The sequence below is a fragment of the Haliotis asinina genome, chromosome 3, assembly GCF_037392515.1.
Source record: "Haliotis asinina isolate JCU_RB_2024 chromosome 3, JCU_Hal_asi_v2, whole genome shotgun sequence".
In the NCBI taxonomy this organism is placed as follows: Eukaryota; Metazoa; Mollusca; class Gastropoda; order Lepetellida; family Haliotidae; genus Haliotis; species Haliotis asinina.
Genome location: NC_090282.1, coordinates 66373581 through 66395062, shown reverse-complemented (window position 1 = coordinate 66395062; position 21482 = coordinate 66373581). Strand labels below are relative to the sequence as shown.

The 21482-nt window shown below is 38.3% G+C and overlaps 2 protein-coding genes across 2 annotated transcripts in view; one reads left to right on the top strand and one right to left on the bottom strand.

The window, feature by feature from the left end:
• LOC137276995 (large ribosomal subunit protein uL24m-like) overlaps positions 1-6939 on the bottom strand; it is a 47697-nt gene extending 40758 nt beyond the window's left edge. The window contains exons 1-2 of the mRNA XM_067808651.1: positions 6844-6939; positions 3672-3964 (exon numbers count right to left, since the gene is read on the bottom strand). Coding sequence (XP_067664752.1) covers positions 3672-3923 — 252 coding nt within the window. The 5' untranslated portion in view covers positions 3924-3964; positions 6844-6939. The remainder of the gene's footprint in view (positions 1-3671; positions 3965-6843) is intronic.
• Positions 6940-7237: 298 nt separating this feature from the next.
• LOC137278324 (transmembrane 6 superfamily member 1-like) lies at positions 7238-20593 on the top strand. Its single transcript, XM_067810591.1, has 8 exons — positions 7238-7614; positions 8276-8477; positions 9293-9375; positions 10306-10403; positions 10780-10887; positions 11232-11324; positions 13722-13841; positions 15081-20593. The coding sequence occupies exons 1-8, from the start codon at positions 7416-7418 to the stop codon at positions 15297-15299; spliced, it is 1122 nt and encodes a 373-aa protein (XP_067666692.1). The 5' UTR covers positions 7238-7415; the 3' UTR covers positions 15300-20593.
• The last annotated feature ends 889 nt before the right edge of the window (positions 20594-21482 follow it).

Sequence of the window (21482 nt, the reverse complement as noted above, 5' to 3'; positions counted from 1 at the left end):
ATCAAAGAACCAATTACAAATATGCAGCCTTTACTACAACTTAGAAGTAAACAGCATTTAGTAATTGTCATTAAGTCACATTCACGATATATACGTATCACTCAAAATTAACTTTGTTGATAGTTATGGGACTTTATGAAAACTATAACCTCAGTGTTCTAGATGTCCACAGGCAAGCAAGCCAAAATTATTCTGTTGTCCAGCAATTCTGAGTAATGAGTTGGGCAAGTCTGGCCCAATACATTCAGATATACCACTATACCATGGATGCATCTACGGTAATTACCTCCCTTGGCTGGCTTTTTATCCAATCAGGTGCCTACACTGGGAAGTTGTGTGAACCAATCACAACTCCCTTTCGCTTTTTAAATTATCTAACGATTAAACTTTACAACACAAACCTTGCAGAGGTTCTCTGAAAGATGTAAAAGGAGTTCTTGCATATATTATTTTAGTTTCATGGCAAACAAATACTGCAAACTTATTTCATACTGCATGTTGTATGCTATTAACAGTACTGCGCTTAGTCTATAATGAATGTAATGAATGCTAAGTCTGTGGACTGTAATTTTCACCTTTAAGAAAGTCTAAGCAGAACACACACAACACCAGCCTGTTAAGGTCATATTTATATTTTGTAGAAACTATCATTAAAACTAATATCTATTACCTTAAAGACTGCCCTATGATAAGACTGCAGTGCAAACTTTAAAAAAAATAAGACATGGATTTCCAATTTGTCTCCCATTGGCTACTCTTGAGCAGTGTGGATAGTATCTTCCCAGGACAGGACCGTAACGATAGCAAGAGCCTGGTGATGTCAAAGGTTAACCTTAGAATTTATTACTAGAATAAATATGTGTCAAATACCCTTTGACTACATCTTTTGAAAGCTTAAGACACACTCATCTGATAAACATTCTTATTATGGAAGCATATTTTTCTTGCTACCTGATTGGTCTAGAGGTGGTCACATGATCTGGCATCTATGGAAAAGCATACTGACTCCAACCCAGGTCTGACCAAAAGTGATATTACATGAAACAGTGTTGTTTGTTATTGGTTTGTAGTGACAATAAAATTAGCTTTCTTGACTAATGGATGTTTTGGTTTTTAGAAACGTTTATTTTTTTTTGTGATCATATAATAAAACAATTTCAGACTGATAAGCTGGTCAATACCTGCTTTCATGGACCCATGAAAAGTAATAGTCTACAGTTGTATAATGAAACAGGGTTCCCCTTGACGTGGAAAACCTCTGTATGACACTGAGTAAAGTGAAATATGCATAAAAATGCCAACAATGCATTGCTTCTGATGCAAAAAAATGACTGATTAAAGCCACACAATTCAATGTTATACTTACAGGTAATAAATGTAACTATATTGATTTCTGATTTCAAACTGATGCAAAAGCACACACGATAATTCTTTACAATTCAGGCTTCAAGGCATATACCTGAAAGACATTATTACTTGAAAACCAATTATCCTCGTAAATTGTTTGACCCCTAAACTTTTATTTTGACTCCCCATAAATATTGGGAGAGTCAACTGGACCCCAAATATATATGTCTAGGGGGAACCCTGTATGAAATAATAAATTTTACATGAAAGTGTATATTATTTCAAATTATTTCAAATACACTGAAGTAATATTCACCGTAAAATTCAATAATGTTACTTCAGGCTAATATTCCAGATTTCTTCCTATTATATTTTGGATCAATATTTTGGATCATATAAACTGGCAGCCCTCTAATCCAGCATACTCTCACTATCAGCACTAGAATTTGGTCCCAGAAAAAGGTAGTTAATCTTTGAACATTTACACTCTCTTTAATCCGACATCAGTCTATTCTATATTTCTGTGCAACAAAGACTGCACAATGTTTTTGTGAGTTTTTGTGAAGAAATTAATGCTCTTTAAACTGGCATCCGGTATCTCGTCTCTCGTGTTGATTTCATGGTTGGCTGGACATGTTTTCTTAGATGCTTTGGTGAAACATCAAAGATGCAGACAGTACCTTATCAGACGATAATGTGCACTTTTTGCATTACAATGCAATGTGTTGACATCATTATGCCAATTTAGTCAGTCGATCATATTTGCACGCTTTTGCATTATGACGCAATGTAACCGATGTCAAGATGCATGTCAGTCGTCATCGCTTTGTACTGCCGTACTCCATTGCATCCCATTTCTTGGTTTGCAGTTGCGTCACTCACTAATGTTCGTCTTTTCACGAGGGGGCAGACACATCAAATGAACAGCTTGTCAGTTAGCGCTGTGTGTGGATTCTTAATTTAGGACACAGACACTGTCATTTGTTTTCTGCCTTAGATTAATCGAAATTATCCTTCGTATTAAATCTGGCATTTTAGAAAAGAAATACAGTTTGCTCTACCACCAAGTACAGTGTGAACTATCATAACATTAAAGTTCTCGAATGTACACATCCTTATGTACTAATTATAATAGTTCAGAGCAAAAGTGTGCTGTATTACACTACACATGGTGGTAGAGCACACTGTATTTCTTAATTGACAACACAGTGGATTACCATCAGCATTAAAGCTCATTCTAGTTGCCGGATACAATGAGTATGGATAAGGATTAGTCCCAAGTAGGTTAGGTAAACTGTGTTATAAATTAAGTGTTGTGTCACAATTTGCCAGTCGCTCACCATGTCAAGATGGTTAGACAAGTCAAGGGGGGCTAGATTGATGAATAAAGAATGAATACTGGTTTAGAGGGCTTCTACTGTAGTTACATACTAACTGGAAATGTAACTACAACTATTCATAAGATGGGCTTGACAGGAGTTGACATAATTTCATCAAACTTCTGTTAGTTTATGGTGGTTAAAATCTTACTCCAGATTAAGGAGATAAATAAGTGTGAGACATGCATCTGTCAAATGTGCTTGTGTGAGTTAGTTAGCCATGAGGTTGACAGAAATAGATGCTGAAGGTGAAGGTCAAGAAGGGGAGGGATTGGTGTGTCTTCTTGTACTCGATTCTCTTCTCTGGAAATGATTCACATCTAAACACACTCTTGTATACATGCCTTGCACACAAAGTTCCAGAAGTGAAGTAAACTCCAACATAAACCTCCAACATCTGACGCAAGGCAAAATCAGAATATGCTCACGGGTGATTGTTTTCTATTTCAACTACTAGTCAGTATCCTGTTTGTTGCTCCACAAGCAACATTCAGTGCACTTATATCCAGCTGCCTGTAATTGAGATTTACATACACACACTTTGAATCTAATGGCCAATTTCCTTCACTAGAAGTGATGACAAGCCAAGCAAAGACATTTTCTCAAATGTTGGACAGATATTCCCTTCTCTTTTACTGTATCAATGCACACGCATATTCCTGTGATATAAACCCCTCAGTAAGCAATATTTCAGCTATATGTCATGGTGGCCTTTGATAAATACAAGTCTGGATATGGTAAACCAGTGGTGGACCTCATGAGCAGCATTTCAAGCAGTCAGGATGCAATGACAAGGTCACTATTTCTGGCCACCTAATCCATTTAGTCACCTCCTACATGTAACACAACTGAAGACCAATTTTATGAGAGAGTAGGAATGAGATAAGGTACATGTATATAAAAAACTAACACATTTTGATATAGGAAAGTAATATTTTTACTCACCCTGTCTCCCTTGAATAGTTTCCAGTTCCTTTTTGATATAGGCTCTACTACAACATGTGGAGGACGTTTGATGGACATGTTAGTTTCCTTGGCTGCTGCTGTCCATGGTCGATTCTCATCATAATGCCATTTTTTTTTGCGAATGTCTCGGAAACCTTGGAAGGGCTTTCTAACTGTCACACCTGTTGCCTTGGCAATCTCCCGCTGTACATACTTCTTGAAATAATTACACGCAACCACGGTGAGCCTCATTATGAGATATTCCCTGCAGCTGTCGTCCTTATGATCACTGCCTACAAGATGAAAACACATCTGAAATTCACATTCCACTATTCTTCATACAGTTTAAAGGTCACATGCAACGTAAAAACACATTGCAGATTTTAATACCTTTCGGTATGCACTTACTGTAACAAATCAACAAAACTGCCAGTTCAACCTATGAAGTTGAAAAAAATGTGATGAAAAAAAGCCCACGAAATTGGAAATCGAACGATCCACTAATTTTACCCTAGTGCTGTCCGGAGTATGAGGTCATGAGCAGTAGTGTAATCTTGGTTGTGTACACAAACATGTACATAATCTACTTGTTACGTAAAAAAACATACTGATTGTGATAAGCAGACTCAGTCACAGAGAAAACTCAATGTCTGGTTTATTGACGCCTATATGTCTGCCTGCCCGTCTGATAATGACAATACGCAATGCACAACTTCAATCACTGACCACATGCAATTTGAAACTAATACCTATCAAGCTCATAAGCCATAAACAAAGAGCCAGATGTGCACATCGGCAAATGAACCAGTAGCCAATGAAAAGGCTTTGTTACACTTCAGTGTACACCCATTGTCTCTGGCTGGGTTTAGTATCGTGTCTGCTTCGTTTCGAGGGAAGTAAACCCAAGTACAAAATATTGCACTTTCGATTTGCAATTATACGCTTATAATTTATTTATTTGTTTTTCTTAATCAGCAATGCATTTTATGTATCATGAATAAGTGATGACTGCGTTTTAATTATTTTTGATTTTCTGGTTGCCTGTGACCTTTAACCTTTGTTCAGAGGACAATGTCTGTCTGGAGAGCAGGTCACGGTATGAATGAGAAGGTCTAAACCAATTTGGGAAAGAGTTCTTTCTGTTCCCCCATAGTACTTCTTGTACAGATTAACAGAGGTAGTGCTAAGTGGTTTGACCCTAAATACTGTATTTACTTTTGGTACTTTAAGATACTTTTGTGAGTTCTCTAGTAATTGTTGTAAAGATTTGTTAATACTTTTAGTATATATTAATAGGCTGGGATATAACATAGGAAATAAGCGGCCTTGAATTGGTCAGTACACAGTTTTGCAAAATGTTGTGACTACAGTAACTAGAATTATTCCTATGATTAAAACTATTTCAAGACATCAAGCTGAATCAGCAGGGCCTGATCAATATGAAAGCAAACACATATATACTCATGTAACCATGATTCGTGGATATGATGGAAAAGAGTGAGTGAGTGAATGAGTGAGTTTAGTTTTACGCCCCACTCAGCAATATTTCAGCTATATGGTGGTGGTCTGTAAATAATCAAGTCTGGACCAGACAATCCAGTGATCAATAACATGAGCATTGATCTGCGCAATTGGGAACCAATGGCATGTGTCAACTGAGTAGGTGAACCTGACCACCGGATCCTGTCAGTCGCCTCTTACGACAAGCATAGTCGCCTTTTATGGCAAGCATGGGTTGCTGAAGGCCTATTCTTCATGGGTCTATGAGGGAAGTCAGGCGGAATTCATATTTTAAATGCATGATTTCAGTTTGTATATGCACTGATTATTTTTATCATTCATTCAGCAAACTGAAAAATGCCTAATATTCCACTCGTGAATGAAACGGGAGCCATTTGCAATCATCACCCATCATATGCCCACAAAATGTGATGTCATGTTGTTTCATGGATTACATAGCTGGTTACTTTATATCACAATGTACGAAAGCCCACTGCAGTAAGTATTGCTACCAAGGAATGCAGACAACGAGAAGTGAGAATGTTGGAGCTAGCGTTCAGTATCTTCTTTACTTGACATTTTGTAAAAATAAAATTTGGCAATGGTGGTATTACTGACGTGGGGCTATTTATCCCAAAGTTGGAAAATTATGTTAATGTTCTTCTGTGTTATGCAGAGATTTGGAAGTTTTTCGTCAGCGAGGTGTGGCATTGTATGCACATCAAAAGTACAGGGCTGTATACATGTTTTCTGATGAGATCGCTGATGTGTGATACTTAATTGTTGTTTCCATCACTGCCCAGTAACCATGGTAACCAGGAGGTGGCCCAAGTCTGCGTATGATCACAATTTTGCAATGTAATGAATATTGGCGAGTTTTTACCAACTTGCACAAATTATAACCTTTTCCAGCCCTGTCTGACAGGATTCCGCATTATGCCATGAGAATGGGAGGGGAGACACCTCGATAAGTCAGTGGCAGATGACCTTGTTTTTCATTCAGCTTAAGAGTGGCAATACATGTGATGGATGATTTAAAAACAACAAGCATTCTTACGATAAGTACTGTTTGTATTATTTTTTTAGCTGATACCCTTAAGTATCGCGAGAATAGGAAACGCCAGTACACGTCAGCCGTGGCTTAATTTATGATCTGGCACAATAATTTCCGCAATCCACGAATCATGGTTATGCACGAGTTACAGTTACGGCTTTGTAGTGATGAATCTACAACCATAGATGTAGATCTCAAGTAATGAATGTACAGAACTAACAAATCTTAATGAAAAGACTTATTAGATATTATATTATTATGAGAGTACTGCACTTTACCTGGCGCTCTTAATCAGATTAATTAGCACTCCCTCAAGATCGGCCTGGGTACATGACACTAACCATAAGACCTAATCCATATGATCGTGAAGGGTTCATAACCCTAAAACCCAAACCCTAAACCAAAGGATCGTAAAGGGTGCTGTGCATTCCAGTCTATTATTACATGTGCTCTTATTGAAAAAATACGTAATATCTTTGATTTTGAAAATGGGACTCATCTCCAGACAGTTCATCACTGTTTACCTGACACCAATTACTTTTCTGTTTATGTAACATGTAAGATTGTTCAGTTACTTTCATGCAAAGCTTCCTCTTCATATTTTATAAATATAGTTACCAAATTTTGTAATAAACCATGCCAATCTTATTCGCTGTTTCAAGCGTGTGCTCGTGCCCTTGGATAAACAGGAAGTAGTACTTGTGCCAAGATCAGACATGACTAGGCCACTGGCCATTCAAACTTGACGAAAATACATTAAGCTGGTTCCCGGTTCCCATTGCGCACGCCAACGGTCGCCAAAACTTTATATTGCATTATTCGGGACGGGCCCCAGCTCAGAAATATGGTCGGTTGCGCACATAAATGAAAACCCCATTTGAAATAGGAGAACGTTTTATCAAACAGGTTTCCGATTCCCATTGCGCACCATAACGTTTTGTTGCAATGACCCGAGACTGGGCCCAGCTAAAAGAAACCCTCGCGTTAAACGTATCCAGGGGAGATAAACTTCTCTTTCGCTACTTCCGGCATTTTCTTATCAAACACACTCCAGTACACACTCTTGTTGTTAAGGCATTTATCGTTGTCACTGCGATATCTGACCGCCTTTCTGTACAGTCACACATTTTTCATCAAATCACCTGACTGCAACTACCACCTGAAGCTTGTCTTTTGCAAAAAACTTCAAAATGGGTGTCTCTGGGCCGACTGCTGTTTTCTTTTCCTCGTTGACAGCAATCCCAGTTTCGTACATGCTGAACAAGGTGTCTTCCATGACAGACTCAAGGCTAATACTTCTGTGTGGGGTTCTCGTTTTGATATTCGTGACACTTATCCCATACCTCACTGTCAAGTATCGGCCACAGAAAACCGATTCCTTTTTCTACGGTAAGGTTGCAACTTGCATGATGTCTTGGACTTAAGGACTTCGCTCATCTATCAGTTTCAAACGTTGTTATGAAAAGTCAGAGGAATGATATTGTTATGAGAGACAACCTCTAAAGTTCCATGCTTAATTGCACACCAGGCTCAGCCTCTGTAAATCCACACTAAACAATGACCATTTGCACTCATGCAAAAAGTAGATATTTTACATTGTTAATGATTATACAGTATAATAACTTTTAAATGAGGGATACTTGACTTACCACAGTTAATAGCCATACTCTTGACATACTGATCTTACCACAATTAATGAAGTCATCACCTCAATCATATAAAGCACAGTCTACCAGGCAGATGGTTATACTCAGTCAGCTTGCAGGTTTACTGGCAGTTATTATTAATCCTTGCCTCATTAGCCCTTTTATGATTTGTTTGGGTGATTCATAATGCAGACCTTAAGGTACATACTTTTAACTGACAACCGAAACACAAACTTTTCATCTGCCTACATCACAAAGAAAAGTCTATTTTACATGAGGCTAGTATGTTAAGTTGTTGAGCATTTGAAAAACTGACTAACGTTTATTAAAAATTGTTGTATGTAGTAGCATGTATGTCTAAACCCTTTGTATGTTTACAGCATGTATCTGTATGTCTGTTGCAGTCCTCAGCATCTTCACATTCAGTTCTGTGATCGACCTGGTCATTGCACTGGAGAACGATGGCATCATTGCAGATTTCATGGCCTTCTACCTACGAGAAGGGGAACCATACCTCAAGACAGCCTATGGGACTATGATCTCCTACTGGGACGGCGTTGCCCACTACGCCATGTACCTTACCATATTGGCAGCACAGTCCTGGGGGTGAGGCTCAGAGCATACAACATATAGTTTCATCACTTTGCAGATTTTAGGGTTCTTAATAATAGAGAACATATGCCCTGAATAAGTTGCATGTCCAAGATAATGGCAAGATTGTGACTTTATACTAAATGTTTCTACACAAGCAAAATGAACTGTAAACATGGGTAACAAAGAACATATTTGTAAATATTTGTGATCAGAGATTTTTAATGTCATTTGTGATTTTTATGAACACATTTATCTTATTTGTGTCTTCTAAGCTTTTGTAGGGGCAGTGGGTTACCCTTTGGTTTTGAAGCAATCACTTTTCAAACAAAACTCTTTATTTAGGGTGAGTGATAATGGTTTTACACTGCTTTTAGCAATATTCCAGCAACATCACAGTGACGAACCCAGAAATAGTCTTCACACATTATATCCATGTGGGGAATTGAACCAGAATCTTTGGTGTGACCAGTGAATGCTGCCTCACCACCCCCATAGCATAATGGGGATCAGAGAGAGAGTGAGTGAATGAGTACCCACACATTGTACCTATGTGGGGAATCAAACGTGGGTCTTTGGGGTGACAAGCAAACGCTTTAACCACTAGGCTACCCCACCGACCCAATAGATAGAGTGTAATAGGATAGAGAATTGCATGTACGGACTATCTCAGTGACGTGCCTGTTGGATTCGTTTCTCAAAAATACTATGCTTTAATATACACATGGAAATGTCACTGCACCAGACACTGTACAGTGATAGTTGTCTCCCAGAACCTGTGTTCATGTTGGCTGCAGCCAAGTGTGATGCATGTTTCTTCACTGTTTCAGTCAGAGCTACAGGGAGGTGGGCCTATACTGGGCAGGTTCAATCGGACACAGCATGTTTGTCTTCATGCCTGGTATCCTGATGGGTAGGAGATCTCAGCCGGCCTCATGGTTTCCTACTGCATTCATTAACTCAAAGACATTTGAATACAAGGACTGGTCAAAAAGTTCACCTATATGCTTCTAGACTGGTGACAGCAACTAATCTAAGGAGTGTTGTTGGTTTCAAACTAGTTGATCTATTTGAGTAAAATAACTAGTAAATGCTGATGAAGAACACTGTCCAAAAACACTGCCAAGTTTAGTTGGTGGCACCAGTCTAGAAGTTATGTAGGCTCAGAACTTTTTGACCAACCCTTGTATTACAGTTATAAAGAACTCAAAGGAACCACAAATACAGCCATAGTCAACAAACTATTTTGCAGTTCATCAGAATGTTATGAGCATGTTCCTTGTGAGCATCTTTTACTGAAGTAACATCATTGGAACTGTAACATCATTTTTCAAGTTGCTCGCCTCTACAGCAGTTCAGTCGTCCGTGTTGTAGAATTTATATTCACAGCATGTGAAATTTTCATTGGGTCATTTTGTAAATATACCACACTCTCGGACTTACTAAGTTATAATAAATATGTTCATCATGTTAGTAGCTTAATGATAAAACTTGTCTCTTCATTCAAACTTCAGGCTAGTGAAATGTTTTTGTGAGCTAGTAACTATCAGACTTAACTGGCTAGCAAAATTTGGAAACTGTTTTGCACACTGTTCACATCTTGTCCTCGAACTGTGTTAGTTTTCATTAATGAACTATAAAAGCCATATTAAAAATGTGGGACACATTGTGTAGCATCTCTCTCTACAGCTCTGAAGGCCTGTTAAACAAATCTGGAAAAACTATTGTCATTTTTGCCATCTTTCAGATGATCTGTTTTCAGATTAACATTAAGCACAATAACAATATGGGTTTTTAGCAGATCTGTGAGTTGTTATGGATATTTATTGCCTCGCTGTTACAGGGGAGCACGGCATCCGATGGCCATGTCTGCTGAACTTACCTTATCTCATCATCCCAGCAATTGCTGCAGCCAAGTTCCTGCGGGGAAGGCCACAAGAGGTGAGGGGGAGGGACATTGTGGATATACTTGTTCTGTAGAGGATCTGGGTTAGGATCTGTCTTCAGAAACCCACAGTTGACTGATCTTATGTTTTCTGTGTTACTCATAATTTTGCAGCCAGTAGTTCTGCATATACTTTTTAGAAAATGTTTACAATGTCTGAGAAAGAAGTTCTTTGCTTTCTGTAAATATTATATTTACCACTATGACTGGAAATTATTTGATCCCAGTAAGTCAATCAGATTTGTTAAATCACCATAACAACCTTAGTAAGAAACAGTTGATTTAACAAACATGTCAATACGGGAGCTAATAAGGCAATGCAACAGAAAGTGCAGTAATTTAACCGAAAGTAACAAGTGTGTGTTCTTACAGGAGACCACCAACAGATCGGATGCCCCCAGCATCTGGCGCAGACCAGTTGACATCTGCCTCATCCTGTACTTGGCAGCTGCCTCAGTACTGGCAATAATCAGGTTCATAGTAAGTACTGATGTGTAAAGATCCAGGCTGGTCTTCAGTAACCCATACTTATTATATGTGGTGAGTGGTCGGGTGGTCAGGGATCGGGTGGTCAACCTTGCTGACTGGTGGACACATGTCATCGTTGCTGACTTGGTTGACACATGTCATCGCATCCCAACTGTGTAGATCGATGCTCATGCTGCTGATCAATGGACTGCCAGGTCCAGACTTGATTATCTACAGACTACCATCATATAGCTGGAATATTGCTTAGAGCAGGAGACTGATGACGCTTAAAGAGAATTCTGAACACCTGTCCTTTATACGCAAGTATATACTGTAAATTTTCCATTTTTTTGCAGGCTGCCACGGGTGGTAATGTGACAATAGGCAAGTACTACTTGGAAAAGTTTGAGCCGTACATGTCTGATCCTTCACTCTACCCCAAAGTACAGGTATGTTGATGGTCTCGCTTGTATCATGATAATGTTCTGCTGAGGGTCATTGTAGGGACTACATGGAAAGGAACCGTATTACATCACAATCAAATACTGTACTTTCAGTGTATATACAGAGACTAGTGGTGCTGAGGTTCTCAGAGAAAAGCTATTCTGTTTCAGTTTATGTCTGACATATTTTACAGAGGTAACTTCCATAGGTATATAACTTTGAGTTTCAAGGCAAGGTCCTCATTGAACATTTGGAGATACTTCGTCAAATTTCCCAAGACAAGCTATCCATAAATCTGCATTGTCTGTGGAGATGTACCTCCTGATGATCACTGGGCATCCCTTACATTCAGTACTAACTTTAAGCTTAATTTTAACTTTCAACTTCATTTAGTAGCTGTTAAACTGATGGCATGGAAATTGTTTATTGCCTGCATCACTGTGAAAAGTGATTGTTTTTTGTTTGGTTTGGTGTTTAATGATGCTCTCGGCAATACTCGAGCTGTATCAGAAAATATAACTCTTGGGATGCAATTATGCAAGTGTGAATTTCCTTTCTTCTTGATGGAATCCAGCTTTTCATCTCACCATACTGACATTGGTGTGTGCATGTATATATATATGTATATACACTTGACAAAAATAAAAACTTTACACTCATTTCAAAGTAATTTTGGAAAATGGGTTTGAAATAACGAAATAACGGGAATGTGCCGCCATATTTGTACCAACATGGCACCAAGCTCCTGCAAGTTCTGTGGAGGGTTCCTTACTTGACGGAGCTGTCTGCCTAACACATCCCACACATGCTGTATGGGGTTGAGGTCGGGAGATCTTGAGGTCCACTCCATGATATTGATGCCAGCGTTCCTGAGGAAACTGGCCGTATGAGGTCTGGCATTATCCTGTTGGAAAGTCAGACCTGGGCCATGAGCTGCCATGAATGGCACAAGCTCTGGAACAAGCACCTGATCCATGTATGCTGCCGCATTAAGGTTTCCCTGGATGACAATGAGATGGGAACGAGCATGACCATTGATAGCACCCCAAACCATAACACTACCGCCCCCAAATCCAAATCGATCCACTTCCTAGGCATTGCGTTCTCCTCGTATTCTCCAAACTCTAACCCTTCCATCAGCAAAGGTTATTGTGAACCTTGATTCATCACTAAACCCAACCCTATTCCAATCTCACAGGATCCATCTCAGGTGCCATTGTGCCCAGAGAAGACGTTGGCGTCCATGGTAATGGGTTAGAACTGGTCCATGATGTGCATGAAGACGAGCAGAGCGCAGGCAATTTCGAATGGTTTGGGCAGTCACTAGACCTCCAAACAATACATTCCCAGTAGATGTGGCAGTGACAAACCGATTACGCAAATGACGTAAGACAATCTGTCGGTCTTCTGCGTGTGACGTCACACATGGTCGACAAGGACAGGGGCAGTCAGCTGTGGTGCCAGTTTGATGGACCCGTAGCTGGAGATTATGGATGGTCTGTTGACTGCATCCCATAACACTCACAAGATCAGTGACGGACGTTCCCGTATTCAGCATGCCAATGGCACATTCACACTGAATGTTTGACAGTCGTGGCATTGCAAATTAACGAATAATTAACCATAAAACCGTGTCCTTCTGAGATGACACTCTACTCTGCTACCGTGAGATCAATTGCACGTGTATCAGTAGGTCATGTGACTTGTAGAACTTGGAAACATCATTTTAGCGTGTAGTGCTCTCGTACGTGCTACGTAGGCCCGGCCAGTAGAATGAATGTGTGACGTAATGCCCTTGACAATGCATTTAACCATAATCACAACAAGAACTCTTTCAAGAAAAGTTTCAAGACACTATTTGAAAAATAATGAGTGTCAAGATTTTATTTTTGCTGAGTTTATATATAATTTTTCCTTATCCTGACTCATGCTTAACTGCTTACGTCATGACTCAGGACAAGTATAAAATATCAATTTTATTCAGAAAATTACACATTTTACCTTATCCTGACTCATGACGTAAGCAATTAAGCATGAGTCAGGAAAAGTATAAAATATCACTTTTATTCAGAAAATTACATTATATATACATACCATGAAAAAAAGCAGGGGATATTCCATTTTACAAGCATACCACTGGCCATTGCCAGTGCTTATGAGAAAAAGTAATACATATAGATACAGATGAAATGTTTCCAAAGGAATGAAAGAAACTGTCACTTTTTACCTTAATCTCTTTTCATCATCTATTTCTTCCTTGAATTCGTCATTGCACACTTACCAATCTTGTAAATCCAATATCCCCTACTTTTTCTTAATGGTATATGTATTCCACACAGACTTGGTTGGTACTGTTATGTGGATATAGTCTCCCCTTATTAACTGCTGTTTTCTGTGTCTAGATGATTGTGTACCTCTACTACTTCCTTCCCTACTATGGCGCCTCCATCTATGGCCTCATCTATCCTGGAGAAACATGGATGTCTGACTGGTCCCTGTTACACGCTGGAGCTGCAGCACAGGTACAGGAGTTATCTGCCCTTGATGACCCCCCTTGCCCCCTTTTTTTGGGAAGTTTTACACTGGACTCAGGTATATCCCAGCTATATGGCAGTAGTCCGTAAATAATCAATTCTGGACCAGACAATCCAGTGATCAACAGCATGATCATCGATCTACGCAACTAGGAACCAATGACATCTGTCAACCAAGTCAGCAATCCTGACCACCCAGTCTTGAGCCTCTTATGAAAGCTTATTTGTTTTCGTGGCAAGCATAGGTTCCAGAAGACCTATTCCACCCCAGATTTTCTCAGATCCGCTCTGTGTAAGACTCCTAAGGCTCCTTTAAAGGGGCAGAAAGGTACAGTTGCAAGTACTGAGCATGACACAAAGATAGGCCCTAGTGTTCTCGTAACCATTGTACTTAACCAGTTATCCAGTCAGTGTTTGCTCAGATTTAATAAACAGAAACTCTTGCTCCGTGCACATCAGCATCACAAGAATAGTTAGAGCAAACAGCACTTAGATGGTCCATTGAAAGCCAGCAAACCAGGGATCTATGTTATTGAAGTACACAAACAAAGTTAACCCTTTTCAGTCCTTTTTTTTTGTCTAATGGGAGAAAGAGACAATGTATGTCCAGACGAAATCACATTTTTGTGTGTTCCTTTGCTAGATATAACTTTTGTACTTGTTTGACTGAAGTAATTGCATGTTTTGATTGGTGCTTTAGGTATAGGACCAGTATATTAATTTAATTAAACACAGAAAACTTTCATAAACACTATATCTGCAAAAGCATGATTTGTCCACGGCTAAGCTCACTTCTGTCAGTTTGAATCAATGTTATTCAAATCAAAAGCATTTATGTTTTGGCACAAAGGCTACTCATGGAACAGTGAGAGGTGTCAACTTAGTGTTGGTATTTTCGGAATTTGGCAATTTTTTTAAGTACAAAAAATGACAATAATGCTGAGATCATACTACTCCATAGACTTCTTGCATATTTTAGCTCAGTTTTACAGCAACTATTGACCTAAGATGACTTTCTGGATGGGAACAGGAACCTAGAATGTTTTTTGTTGCCTTTGGGGCAGTGTGGTAGCTTAATGGTTATGGCATTCACACTTCCCTGAAGGTTCGATTCCCGACATAGGTACATTGTGTGAATCCCATTTCGAATGTTCCCTGCTGTGATGTTGCTGAAATATTTCTAAAAGCGTCATAAAACTAAACTGAATCACTCTTTGTTGTCTTCAGGCTCAGTTCTCCTACATAGGGGCATCACTTCACTACCGGACTCCATATATCCATCGCGTCCCACAGAACTCCTCTGCACGACTAGTGTTCTGGTTCATCAACCTGGCCTTGTTCTTCGTACCCCAGCTGTTGGCCTACAGGTGCCTGTCCAACAAAAATTTCTTCAAGAAGCAAATCAAGAACAAAACGTCGAAGACCAACAAGAAGAAAGCCACATGATAAAAGTTGGTTTGTGGGTAGAAGATCTATACTATACACTAAGTGACCTTTTGACTTGTTGATATATTAACTGCCCGGTTTATGATAAACAGTATTTATCAAATTATTTTAGATTTTTTCATAATGGATGCTTGATAAATGTTGACTGGCTCATCATAACCAGCAGTTGATATAGATGAGGTAGCACATCTATGTGACCAAATTTTGTACCAGTGATCAGTAATGAAGTCGCCTTGTATCTACCTCAAGTTTTTTACATCTTGGTGTGGGACAACGTGTTCGATACTTTACAGGTTTTTATTTAGGTTTTATCTAGTCGTCTTCAAAGAACATGCTTAAATAATGTTCTAATAATCAGCCTAGCTCAAATGATTGAAAACTGCAGCAGAAGCCTGAGCTGAACAGTCAGGGATCAGATTTATAGGAAGATATCTTCATGAAACTGTGCGCACAGCATTTACATCAAGAACAAAATATTTCCAAAATTAGTCATCCTTAACATTTTTTGTTGATTTTTTTTTATTGCACCTCTTTGGACAATTTTTTGGTTAAAAATTTGAAACCTGACTCAACATTTATCCAAGGACAACATAAAACATCGTAAGGAGGTTGAGGGGACAACTTCAGTCTGTGTTAGTGTGTAAAACATACGCTCATTTCATGTAGTGGAACAAAGCTGTTGAGTCACAAATTTAAGCTGTCCAAGGTTTTGGCATTTAATGGTTGTTAAATGTGTTTTGAATGTGGCTTCCTGGGAAAAAGGACGTATGTCTTTTACCATGTCTGAGATCTGTATCATGGCACATCAACAGGAAGTCTTCTGTCTGCGTTAGCCTGTCTCTTATAGTGAATGAAGGCCCTCACTCATCAACAGGGGATGTATGTATGTGTTACAGATCAGCCTACCAGTTTTGTGACAAATATTGCAGAATATGTGAGCTTGATTTCTTTTTAGCAGAATATGTTATCCTTTGTAATATGGAAGGTGCCAATTTAGTCAATGTGACAAGGGAGGTAACTCTTAGATGCTTTTTTTTTCTCCAAGGTGCATATTTCTCAAGTGTCTTCCATTCTAAGATAGCTTTGTTTATTTTTGTGTCATTGTGCTCTTTGATCATATTTCTAATGGGATTATTATATTTGGTTTTGCTCTTTACATATTTTATATTCAAAACAAATAAGCGGGCATGTAAAATTGCCTTGCACATGTCGTAGGTGGTTGACTGATTCAAACAAAACTTTAAGGAAAATAGTTTTTCTTAGTTTTTGTTTTTTTAAGAATATATTGGTTAGTTACTGTAACCCATTTGTTTCAGTACCTTCCATGGGAACATTTCTGGCTTTGTTTCCATAGTGGTTCTATGACTGTGGGAAAGTCTAGTAGATATAGCATCACTGTTCCTACCAATGACCCAAGTTTGATTCTCCGCATGGACACAATGTATAGAACCCATTTTTGGTGCCCCCAGCTGCGATATTGCTCGAAAATTGCTAAAAACCGCATAAAAGAAAAGTCCATGACCCACCGCCAAGAAGAGGATTCTACTTAAATATTGTAGCTTTAAACCCCAACTGCTTACAGTAGGGGTGGTGGGGTCGCCCAGTGGTTACATCGTACGGTCATCACACCAAAGTCACGGGTTCAATTGAGTACATGGGTACAATGTCTGATGCCCATTTCTGGTATGCCTCTGCCATGATATTGCTGCATTATTGCCAAAAGTGGTGCAAAACTAACCTCACTTACTCATTCACTACTTACAGTAAAAGGAGCTACCAAATCTTTGCAGTTTTGGAACAGTTTTGTATTCTGAATGTTGCATTTTAGTTATGTTTTCACTTTTGAATTTGCTTAATCCTGAAAGTTTTGCATTACACAAAGATTGTTTTGTTTGTAGTGAATTAAGATTTTTATAATGGGAATTTATCTGTTCTTTTAATTCAAGCATAACAAAATTCAGTTCATTCACTCTATATATTGTATTTATTTTGAATATATTTGGATTTCATAGATTATTCAGTGACATTATTCAGGATACGTAGTATATCATACAAGATGGATAACTTAAACCTCCAGCCATGCTTGAGGGTCAGGCTGAGATATTTTGTAATAAATGAAAAAAAACGGACGCAGTTGGTTCTTAAAATTTTTATCATAATAGATTAATGTAAAACATCCTTCAAAACATCTCTCAGAACTTAAGGTTTATCTTATATATGATAAAATCATATCTTATGTATTGCCAGATCATAATCTTTTATTATTAGTCAAATAGAAGAAGAAAGTTAATTGTTCAATGTTTGGCTTTGGCAAATCATGAATTCCCATGATTAAACAAAAGCAGTCCCTGGTGTATTGCCATATGTCTAAAAAGATGATAGTGCTCATTACCCATCTTTATGTTTTATTGCTTTGGTTATTTCACAGACGGAGCTGTGGGGTAGCCTAGTGGTTAAAGTGTTGGCTCATCACGCTGAAGACCCAGGTTTGATTTGCCACTTGAGTACAATGTGTGGGGCCCATTTCTGGTGACCCCACAGTGATATCGCTGGAATACTGCTAAAAGCCTCATTAAGCCATGTTCACTCACTGACTATTTCACATAGACTTTTAGTTACAGAGTTACACTGTAGCCGTCCATAACTCAGTTCAGTGCTCATCAAGGTTTCAGCATGTGTGGGGCAGAAGGGTAGCACAGTGGGAACGTGCTATCTCATCACACAGATGACCCAGTTTTGATTTCCCCTGTGTCAGTTTTGTTCAGAGGTCAGTTTTGTTCAATTGTTTCTCTGTGATTGAGTTAGTGACCTTAGTTACACATCACTTTTACCAATATTTTAGCAGTATAACGGTAAGGGACTCCACACATTTTACCCATATGGAGAAACAAACCTTGATCTGCAGCAAAACAAGTGAATACTTTAACCACTAGGCTACCCAACTTCCCCTGATTCCCTACCTGTACAGATGACTCAGATATTAAGGAATTGGAACCAACCTCACTGACTCAGCTACAGTATAAGAAGCTTTTTATATGTGGGTCCTGTGATTGGATATAAAGAAAGTAAGAATACACAAAGAATGACATTGTTTCTCTGAATACAGTTCAAGGTGTAATGTTCATATTAGCATTTGCTTATCAGTTTTTCCTGCTTAAGATTTTTCTCAGGTGTCCATGGAATTTGGTTATCTATTATCTTTTTCAAACAGTAGCAAACTCCAATTCTGTTTCTTTTCCAGGTCAGTTATATTCTGGTACATGTCTTTTATCATGCTGCCTATGTACACTGCATTTCATAAGGTGCATTTTATGGTCAATTTTGGCTGGACATAGGTTTATTCATAGTTGTTAACTTTTAGGATGATAACTGTCTGAGTAGAAACCTCTTCATGTGAAAAATATGATGATATGATGCTTTTCATTTAATGATACATGGCGAAGGATCACAACAGGTACTGATAGATTCACTGGTGTGTTCTGGACATATTAATTACTGTGTTCTTTTAATTTATAAACTTACGATTAAGTATTGTGGTAAGTATTTTCTTTATTTACTTATTTAATATCTTCCATGTAGTTCAACAAAAGTATTTTGGATAGAATCGGAGACCAGAGTGGTATTGACACAGTTTGTAATGATTGACTATAAAGGCATCTAGCCATCCTACATCAAGTTTAGCCTCACTTAAAGCTCATTATTTGTTATGTAGTTACATTGAAAATGAATGTCTGCACTAACTTGGAAACTTTATTCAGATGATTGCATGACGATCATGAGACAAACTGCAAAGAAACATCTGCAGATATAGTGTATGTGAACAAATGTGGGTTTTTTTGTGAACTCATGACATCAATCTCTTCAGCGTCATGAGTTTGTTTTACAATACATCAGATCATGTGTAAACGGTGCCTTTAAACAGAATGTGATATTTTGCAAACTCTAGTTTCTAACAGTTGACTGAATTAAGTGCTACATTTGTATTTGTGAGTCCAAACTTTTGGCGAGCTGTCACTTGTCAAAGCTGTTATAAGCATTCCCTTGTCATGCCAGAGGCTTGTTTCATGGGTACAATGTGTGAAGCCCACTTCTGCTGTCTAAGTAAACCTAGTCTCAGTGTTATTCATTACACTCCTCCACTAGTAGTGGAGTGTAACGAAAAGTACTGAAGCTAAGTTTACTTAGACTGGCCATATCTGGAGCCCATAGTCGTGATATTGCTTGAATGCTGCTTAAAGTGGCTTAAGTTAAACTCATTCACTCACTAAGTGTTGTGAAAACAACAGGAATGTCTGACTCTCATATGTCAAAATGGAACACCAGTGTTGTTGCGCCCACAACATCTCCATTGAAGACTTGTCACACATTAAAGCTATCTGTTATATAGTGTTCTACAGCTATTGTATTCAGTGTGAACCAAACATGCAGTTACACATTTGTCATGGTAAAGAGCACCCACTTGAGACTTGAGATATTTTGTTAACATGTACACTTATTGTAGCATTACCTGTAATTTAGGAAAAGAACAGTTATATTTTGTGAATATTGTTAATGTTTTTCTACTGCTTGAACTGCACAGCCATATTTACATGGACATTTTGTTAGGTCAGATTTTGTACGTACACATTAGATAGTAGTCATCATGATTCAGTATGTATTTGGATTGATATTTTAGTGTTAATAATGGGGCCATGCTCACTAAAATTGCCAACCCTTGCAAGTTTTATTGAAGCTGATGAAACACAACTCTATTAGTAATTTAAATATTGTTGTAGGTACAAGTGTTTTTGTTAATGACTGATGTTATACTTACAAGCAGGACATCATTGCCACACAGGCTAGTTATCATGCCATGTGACATGGCTCCTTTCTAAGGCTAAAACAGTAACACATGTTTCTCAGACTCGGAACACTGTTTTGGTATTATGAGGACACTGAAAGACTTCCTTGATGGATGACAAAAGCTGAGAATTTATGGATGTCTGCATTACAACATGTAAGGAGCATGATATATGAATATATATACTTGAAAAGAAGTTGACATCAATAAATGCAAGCCTTTGTGTGTAATACTGCTCAAAGACTTGATGGAAGATATTTATGCTGCACAGTGAACCAGCACTATATTATATTTATTACTGGAATACAACTGTTATGCAAACAGTGACTCATTGAAGATGATTTATGTGTAATTTTAACAATATTACAGCAATATATATTTCAGCATAAACAGTGAAAAGGTTAAAACCAACATTACTTTGTATATTTTTTCACAAATAAACGTTTATTTTACAACACAATTTTACACTTTGTTTTCATATATTATGGAAGTTTTTCATGTCTGTCATGAGGCCAGAGGCTGCTTCAGTGGATTATATGAACCATTAACATGCTGGATAATTGTCCTTGGACCCAGAGGCTTTTCCAGTGGATGATACAAATCATACAACATACTAGATAACTGTCCATAAGTCCAGAGGCTTCTCCAGTGTGGATGATGCAAATCATACAACATATTGGATAACTGATCTTCTGTCCAGAGCCTTCTCTAGTGTTGGTGATAAAAATCATACAACATACTGGATAACTGACCTTCTGTCCAGAGCCTTCTCTAGTGTTTGTGATACAAATCATACAACATACTGGAAAACTGACCTTCTGTCCAGAGCCTTCTCTAGTGTTGGTGATACAAATCATACAACATACTGGATAACTGACCTTCTGTCCAGAGCCTTCTCTAGTGTTGGTGATACAAATCACACAACATACTGGATAACTGTCCATACTCGTAAGTCCAGAGCCTTCTCTAGTGTTGGTGATACAAGTCATACAACATACTGGATAACTGATCTGTCCAGAATCTTCTCCAGTGTGGATGATACAAATCATACAACATACTTGATAACTGATCTGTCCAGAGGCTTCTCCAGTGTGGATTATACAAATCATACAACATACTGGATAACTGATCTTCTGTCCAGAGGCTTCTCCAATGTGGATGATTTGCCCTTTCGAGAGGTTTCTCCAGTAGATGATACAAATCCTAAACTAGACTGGATAACTGGTCTTCTGTCAAGACGCTTTTCCATTGGATTATGCAAACCATAAAACATATTGGATATCTGGCCTTACCAGGGACTTCTCCATCAGATTATACGAACCATAAGATATCCTGGATAATAC

Bases quoted from the DNA above. Each gene is read 5' to 3' on its own strand.
- LOC137278324 (XM_067810591.1), top strand. From the start codon at position 7,416: ATGGGTGTCTCTGGGCCGACTGCTGTTTTCTTTTCCTCGTTGACAGCA. The intron at 9,376-10,305 runs GTAGGAGATCTC...TCGCTGTTACAG, and splicing joins CATGCCTGGTATCCTGATGG to GGGAGCACGGCATCCGATGG. The intron at 10,888-11,231 runs GTAAGTACTGAT...ATTTTTTTGCAG, and splicing joins TGGCAATAATCAGGTTCATA to GCTGCCACGGGTGGTAATGT.